An 8,457-nucleotide genomic window follows, 5' to 3' on the forward strand; every position below is an offset into this window, starting at 1 on the left:
AAAAGCAACAAGTTATAGAATAAAACGGCGCATATTCGAAAGGAAACGGATCATTCTAACTGTGGTAATTAAATCTTGATTTTTATGCAAAAATAATGATGTTTTTCTATACCTTATACTTTCTTGTGCCCGAGTTTTCTCATGAAATACATCTATATATATTCATAAAATTGTTCGAACTTGTTTTTGTACTACAAATATTTTGGAAACTGAATATGATATGATTTACTAAAATACATCTTTCTATAAAAAAACACGTGTCTTGATAGGCACCAACAAAAAATTCCGCTATTTTGCTAATCGATATCAGCCGTGACTTTCTATGGCCCCCCCCTCAGACATCGCCTGGATCCGCCCCTGGTGAAAACATTCCATATGAATACGAATTTAAAGGAACCTGCAAAAGCAACAGACCCTATGTCAGAGCTTTTCTTACTAAATGAGTGTCATTCAGTTTTCTGTAAACCCAAAACTGAATTAATATAAATAGGAAAGTGAACAAAACTATAGTAAGCAGTATATTTCTCATAAAAAATAAATGGTTTCTTGGAACATGAATAATATACAAAAATTATGTAAATTTCACTAAGCTTCTTCTCCTTCGGCAGGACCTCCTGCTTCATCTCCTCCTCCTCCCCCTCCTCCATCATGTAGCAATTCATCTTCCTCTGTTATAATAAATCAGATGAAATATTTGAAAATTTCACATAAAAAGCCCTTAGAATATGAAACAACCTCCTGTATGGATAAACTGATATCAAATGAAATATTTATAACCTTGTTTGGAAGTCACATGACAAAAATATTACGAATCAAATATTTTTGTAAAATACGAGTATAAGTTCACACCATGACCTAATGAATATTTTCCACATTTTCAAAATAACAATGAATACCACATATTCAAAAATTTCAATGAGGAACTCCTTTTCATATAATATGAATATTTCAAGGAAGAAGAAGGAAGCTATAGGTGTAGAAGCATTTGTTTGTTTTTTAATTACCATCCACTTCCCCTTCTTTCAGCCTATTTTCTTTGATGAAACCTATTAATCCATTGGTGGATGAATCGTGGGTAGTAATTTCATCATCATTCGAAAGTTCGGGCTCAATAACCTTTGCCAATTGTTTTCCTAGCTCAACGCCATACTGATCATAAGAGTTGATATCCCAAATGATACCCTGAACGAAGATCTTGTGCTCATACATAGCTGCAAAATAAATTACAATAGAATTGTTAATTCCTATTAAGAAATACAAAAGTAACTCACCAATTAAGGCACCTAAGGTGAAAGGAGTGAACTTTCTAACCATTATACTATTGGTAGGCCTGTTGCCCTCGAAAGTTTTGTGAGGTAGCAATTTTCTCAACTCATCAGTTCTCATTTTAGTCGCTTCAAGTTCTTTCTTAGCCTCCTCTTCAGTTTTACCTTTCATGAGAGCTTCTGTTTGGGCCAAGAAGTTCGATAAAAGGAGTGTGTGATGGTTTCCGATAGGATTAAAGGTTCTTACGGGCATTATAAAGTCTGCTGGTACCAGACGGGTTCCTTGATGGATTAACTGGTAGAATGCATGTTGGCCATTGGTGCCAGGCTCACCCCAAACTATGGGACCAGTGTGATAATTCACCTGAAAGAGTTAATTCTTTAGATCTCAAGAAAACCTTCGTTGAATATTTAGCCAGGCAAACATGCTAGTATCCTAGAATAAATGATTTAATAATTTTAACTACTTTGTGAGTGTTAGGATAATGTAATGATGATATTTCGGATAGTGTTGAACCTGTACCTTAAAGGCTGTTTTTTCTGTAAATAGTCTTTTTTTGGTATTTATGCACAATATTCTTGCATTACAATCTCCATCTGACAATGTCAAATGAAAAATAAAAACAGATTAAATCAAAGCAGTTTGTTAGGACTAGAGCAACTTAAATATTTCATTGAAGTATGAGAAAAAATAAACTTGCACTATATTAAATACAAATGTGACATTCAAATTCTAAAAATTCGGTTATATGACTTTGCAGATATCAATAAATACTAGGCACTAATTTAAACTATACTTATGTATCGAGTGTCTCAAATTATCATAGATAGGCGTTGATTTTGCTTGTGAAACTGAAACTTTTGATGATTTTTATAGATTGTTATAGAAACTTTTATAGCTTGATTAGAAAAAGCTCAAGTTTTTATATAACTTCAAAACTAATTACAAAAAATAAATGATAACACCAGGATTATACTGAAAAAACCAAAAAAAAAAATATAGAAGAATTTAACTTGAAAGCTGTTGAATTTACGAGGTTGCGGTTTTTACCAAATTAATTCTCTCAAAAATCAAGCCTGAAATTGTGGCATTCACCAGAAAACGAATTTGGGACACCCAATACATTATAAATTAATGCCTAGCGAGGGCAGTGTTGGTAATAACTTTCAAGTAGACACCTGTAGACATAGGTTCAAGTCTTCTGAAGAAATCACTGTGCCATTGTACAAAGAGATTTCTTTGAGATCAGTAGCCAATCTATCTCATCTACAAAATAAGCATCATATAGGTAAAGTTCTTGTTCATACATCCACAATTATTTCCGGTCCATACTCATATTCGTTTACAATTTGGGAGAAATTAGGGAATACCGGAATATATAAACCCTCATCATAATGACAATTTATACAAATCCCTCAAAGTTTTATAGCCTTATCCTGCCATCACATCAACACAGGTTACATACTCAAATGAAAATATTAGAGTAACTTATCATGGGTTCCACAAAGGGTTTCATGTTCAATTTTGGTTGATCGTCAAAATTTAAATATATGTATATGTACTTACAGCATTTCCGGCTTTTGTTATATGCTTTCCATTACTTTCCATATCACCTTGCTGGAAGTAGGCAGCAAATCGGTGAAGATATTGATCATAAGGTAATAAGGCATGGGTTTCAGCTCCAAAAAAGTTAGTATACCAGATACCAAGACAAGCAAGGATGACTGGAGCCTGAAAATTGAAATGATGATTTGGAAATATTTCAAATTTTAATTCAGATCGTGAGGAAATTATGATGCATAGGAAATGCAGTGCAATACTAAAATAACAGTCCTACTCAACACTCATCAGATGATGGCTGGCCGTAGACTCTTGATAACTAATATGAAACTCAGAATTCACTGATGATAGATTTTCAAACAATTTGTGGACATATATATTTTATGCTTTGGTTTTAAAAGATTTGAGCCAAACTACTATCTACAATTAATAGGCCAGACGCACAACAAAAAAATATTTTCAATAAGAAAAATTTCGAATCTAAAAAACCATAACATCAATGAGAAAATGAAACTTTGCTTCAATGAAAAATATCCAAAACTATTTTCAAGAACTCACATTCTTCTCAAGTGGTTCATTAACAAAATGCTGATCCATAAAGAAAGCGCCATCCAGGAGCCTCTCGAAGTTTTGAAAGCCAATAGCCAAACAAATACTCAAACCAATGGCAGACCAAAGGGAGTACCTACCACCAACCCAATCCCAAAAGCCAAACATGTTAGCCTCGTCTATTCCAAACTCCTTGACTTTCTCGGCATTCGTACTCAATGCCACAAAATTTTTGGCAATAGCTCCCTCCTACAATGAGTAACATATTTCAATATTAATTAAATTTTCTGAAACAATCTGAATTTACATCTCCTGCTGTCTCCATGAACCAATCCTTGGCAGTGTTAGCATTGGTGATAGTTTCTTGAGTTGTAAAAGTCTTTGAAGCAACAATGAACAAAGTTGTTTCGGGATTTAGTTCCTTAAGAACTTCAGCTATATGGGTGCCATCTACATTGGATACGAAGTGACATTTCAATCTAGTGGCATAAGGTTTCAAAGCTTCTGTAACCATAAGAGGTCCTAGATCAGAACCTCCAATACCAATATTGACTATGTCAGTTATCTCTTGACCTGAATAACTGAAAAAAAAAATACAATGTTTTAGAGTTAGAATTAAAGTGTGTACTGTACAATATTCACAATTAAAAAAAAGAGTTTGAAGGCAATACATAATAGGCTTACTTTGAAATCGAAAATAAATTCAGTATTCTTCATTCATTTTGTATAGACTTTTTATATTATTAATTGCACTATAAAATTTGAAGAAGCATTTATTTGTAAGATAAAAGTACCCTTATAAAATATCATTTTTGAGTTCATTCTATTTGATTTCAAATTTTTGTAGCTCACCCTTTCCATTCTCCACTAATGACCTGTTCAGAAAACTCATGCATATGGTTCAAAACTTCATATATATCCGGCATGATATCGTTGCCATTAACTATGATTGGGTTATTTTCTGGGTCTCTGTTTCTTAAGGCAGAATGAAGCACCTGTCGGCCTTCCGTAAAATTCATCTTGGCCCCTTTCATTATGCATTGTCGCGCCTCTATAAGTTTTCTATCTTTGCACAACTGGAAGAACAACTTCAGGCCTTCTTCATCGATACGGTTCTTTGAGTAATCAATGAGGATATCGCCATCGTTTGGAGTGCTTAATTTCAAACTAAAAATAAATTGAAATTATGGCATATTATGTAATTCAATATGGACATTCACAAAAACTTTTCATTTTTTCTGATTATCATAAAATCTATGCTTAGTACTAATCATAACATTTTTGTTGAGTCAATATTCTTTTTTTAAGTCTCAATGGAGGACCCTGAGAAAATAGGTGTATGGTGCAAATGAAGAAGTATCATAAAGAGGGATCAATATATTCCAGAAATAATAAGTTATTATTAACAAGAATTGATCTCATTAATCATTCAAGTTTTTAATTTTTCATTTCATTAGTTAGGTAGGTACTCATTAAACAAGAGAAATTGAATTACAGCTTGAGGTCAAAAAATTCATTTTTCTCTCTGTCTTCAAAAAATATGAAATTAATTACAAAAGTTCTGAGCTAAGATGAATGATGCATGTATATCACGAAACGCCAAAAAAACATCAGTCCTTAAGGTTTCAAGTTAGGATTAATCTAAAATAATCAATTAAAAATTAGATACGAAATAATGGCTAGATTTTAATTCAAATTTGTGTCTCTGATGAATGTATAATAACAATTGTTTCAAATTCATAGGAATTTCTAGAGCATAAAAAAGTAGAATAAATATATTAATTTTATAATCTTCAGACAGATCTACTGATGACTAGTGATAATTCTCAAGTGTTCAGCTCAAAAAGAAAAATTGGAAAATTTCTCTTTACATTTGAAGGTCAATTCAAGGTGACTTCTGACAACTATATTCAAGTTGAGGTTATCTGAATTATTAGAAACAAAACACACTCACCTGTGCCTCGCGAATCTGCAGGCATCTTTTTCGAACAAATCCCTGATATGAAATTTACTACCCTTTTTATCGTAGTACTCTACGAGTTTTTTCCATGTTGGTTCACCGGTTAAACAGGGTTTAGGTTCCATGCCTACGCGAAACGGATTGCACTTGCCCGTGCACGTAATCAGACAAGGTTTTTTGGTCTTGGTTGCGTCTTTAGCCATTTTTATTTGGTTGAGTTGTCTTATCTAAAATTCAAATGGGTGGAATGTTTATGAAGTCATTTCATTAGGAATAGTCAATTATCGAAAAATGATGAAGGTATCAATTGCAAATCGAATACCATCAACATTTTTTCTAAATATTGTAGAGAGAGTAGGGGAAAAAGATTTCATATGATAGAACTAAAAGAAGGACTTACGAAGCTCCCATAACAAAAAGGTGTTCAAGAATTTTTTTAAATATAATAAGTAACAATAACAAAACAAAAATCTAACATTTGGTTCAAGTTCGCGGAAAAATATTCAATTCGCGATAATTTCAAAATATATTTTTTGTATTCTGATGGACAAAATATGACTATTTTTTTGAAATTCAAATTTGAAAGCTAATAAGATCAAATTTTGAATAATCTGGGGAAAATAATATAATATGTTTTGTCGTAAGACTAGCTAACAGAGCATCCAGCCAACATCTATTATTTTTTTCCTATTATACTTCAACTTCTTATCATAATTTTTTTTAATAGAACATGAGGATAGATTCTTTATATTTTATTCCAAGTTTTTTTTGCGTTATGAACATGCGTTCGCCTATAATCCGCTAGTGTTCTGCTTAATATTAATATGTTATATGATCTATACAAATGTGTGTTTAATTTCATTATTATGCTTGAAAAGATATGCTGATAAGAAGAATTTGGGAGGCCAAGGAAGTTAGGAAAAAACGACAAGGAAGACCAGAAAAAAGCTGGAAGAAAGTAATTGCGGCTATTTTGGAGAAGAAGGGAACAAATTTGACTAGAGCAAGAATTGTATCGAAAGATAGGAAAGGATGGAGTGAATTTTTGAAGCAATAGGGACCACCACACATACCCTACATCCAATGGGTAAAAAAGGGTTTATTGATACACATGTAAAATTTCTACTGTATTATTGACTAACTTACCTACATAAAAAATATGGGTAAAAATCTTGAATTTCAGCTTTTTCTGACTATTTTTTCATGGATATCTAAATATCTGTTCTGTCCATGTAATTAAGAAGTGCATTGAATTATACTAGAATTTTTAAATTTTACAACTTCCAAATGAGTACTTAGTACTAGTTGTAATGTACTATTCAAATTCACAGAAACGTCATTACAATCAAATTTTGACAAAAATTGATAGATGAGCACTGATTTGATGTCAGGAAATGAGCGCTCGTTCATTCATTCGCCTTTTGCGGCGTTGGAGACCGCAGAATATGCGTATATAAGAGATATATGACTAATTATGATGTTATTGTTGATCTACTTCTAATTATAATACGCTTCTTCTCAAAATTCAGCATGAAAGTTCCAGTGATTTTTCATATACAGGGAAAATTTCAATTTATAGCCAGATCTATTCCTACAGAAATTTTGGGTGAATTTTTTCAATATTCTAATTGAATTTTCTATGATTCTGATGACGCGAACGACATGAAGTTTTGCATCAAATTTGAAATTGTTATTTTTGAGCGATTGTCCTTCGAACAAGATTGCTCTGTCATTTTTTCGAAATATCTGTAATTTTTTGATTTTAAGCCAGGTAGAGTCAACAAAGATAAGGTTCGGCTAACTGCGGTGACGAATCCGTCCTCAAATTCGATTCTGACCGTCCAGCCCTCCGTATGCACTATAACTTTTGAACGGAAGGACTTAAACTGAAATATGCAGGATATGTTCGGATCTTGAAATCCGTTTGTTATTGATAAAATCTGAATATTAAGGATTCTATAAATATAGCCGTTCGAAATTTAATTTTTTTGTTTATTTCAAAACTGCTGATTTGATCGAGGTGAAAATTTGAATTTACATGTGAAATAATTATTTAAAGCCACGTACTAAATTTCATGCTCATCGCGTTTTCAGAAACATTAAAAATTCAAGAATAATATCGAAAAATTACATAATATTTCCGTGACCACAAAACCGACGGAAGATAAAATGTTTTGGCTGTTGATATGAAATAAATATTAACATAAGTTTGTTGATGGGTAATACCGGACCAGGGGTTCCATCCATATATATAATTCAAAATTTTTTTTGAATTTTTTGGAAAACTGTAGTATCAGTATTCATGAACAAATAATAATCAACCACCTAGAACAAACTCTCTGACATAGATCACTCAAGATGAATAGATAAATAGACGAACATTAATTATAATTTTTGATATGTGGAGAAGAGGATTCTATTCATTTCTGTCAGTCCCCTATAATTCTTGACATTTCATGACTTTTTTTAGCCATAGTCGTCATTTTTTCACGAAGATCAAAAATTAAAACAGGTCAATCAATTCAAGATGAAAATAGAAAGAACAACCTGAACCAACCGCATATACTTAAAAATTGAACTAAACCATACTAAAAATGGCAAGTAGTCTACCCCAAAGCAATAACGAAGAATACAGTGGAGACCTGACAGTAAACGAAGAAGTAGATCCTATATTCAGCGTGAGTAGAACACATTCTCTATCAATAATGACGGCAACAAAACCTATACCACAGATGGAACATAAGAATACGGAAATCCACCATACAGATTTTGCAATGCACATGAGGAAGCCTGACCATATGAAAGAATACGATTTGAACCATCCTGATATAATTTTCGCAATTAATCTGGGAATCCAAATGCAAGGCATAAACGACGTAATTGGAACAATCAAACCTAAATTGAGGGCTGATTTGCAGTGTTTAGTTAGCGAAGCTTGCATCAAAGCTTTAGACAAAAAACAAGTCACATTTTGCTTGGATAATAACGAAAAATAATCTTCGCTTATGTCTCAATAAAATTTTGAAGTATTTAAAAGATATTTTTTCATATTAATTTCATTTCAATAAAATATTGATTTATCCGAAATAATATATTCGGCATTTCAATGTAATTCGATTTTT

The 8,457-nt window shown here is 32.2% G+C and overlaps 2 protein-coding genes across 3 annotated transcripts; one reads left to right on the forward strand and one right to left on the reverse strand.

The window, feature by feature from the left end:
- Positions 1–504: 504 nt before the first annotated feature.
- On the reverse strand, positions 505–6,646 carry LOC123670665 (glucose-6-phosphate isomerase). 2 transcript variants are annotated; one of them, XM_045604185.1, is made up of 9 exons: positions 6,486–6,646; positions 5,330–5,562; positions 4,228–4,542; positions 3,683–3,956; positions 3,385–3,624; positions 2,833–2,997; positions 1,272–1,629; positions 1,005–1,211; positions 505–668 (listed from the first exon to the last, which is right to left on the reverse strand). In XM_045604185.1, exons 2-9 carry the CDS (start codon positions 5,536–5,538, stop codon positions 586–588), a joined length of 1,851 nt encoding a protein of 616 aa, XP_045460141.1. In that variant the 5' UTR covers positions 5,539–5,562; positions 6,486–6,646; the 3' UTR covers positions 505–585. The 2 variants fall into 2 exon arrangements, with proteins under 2 accessions (XP_045460141.1, XP_045460140.1); XM_045604184.1 differs by having other exon boundaries at positions 6,482–6,646.
- Positions 6,647–7,751: 1,105 nt separating this feature from the next.
- On the forward strand, positions 7,752–8,371 carry LOC123670667. The gene is made up of 2 exons (XM_045604190.1): positions 7,752–8,013; positions 8,068–8,371. Exons 1-2 carry the CDS (start codon positions 7,930–7,932, stop codon positions 8,329–8,331), a joined length of 348 nt encoding a protein of 115 aa, XP_045460146.1. The 5' UTR covers positions 7,752–7,929; the 3' UTR covers positions 8,332–8,371.
- The last annotated feature ends 86 nt before the right edge of the window (positions 8,372–8,457 follow it).

The sequence above is a fragment of the Harmonia axyridis genome, chromosome 1 (assembly GCF_914767665.1).
Source record: "Harmonia axyridis chromosome 1, icHarAxyr1.1, whole genome shotgun sequence".
In the NCBI taxonomy this organism is placed as follows: domain Eukaryota; kingdom Metazoa; phylum Arthropoda; class Insecta; order Coleoptera; family Coccinellidae; genus Harmonia; species Harmonia axyridis.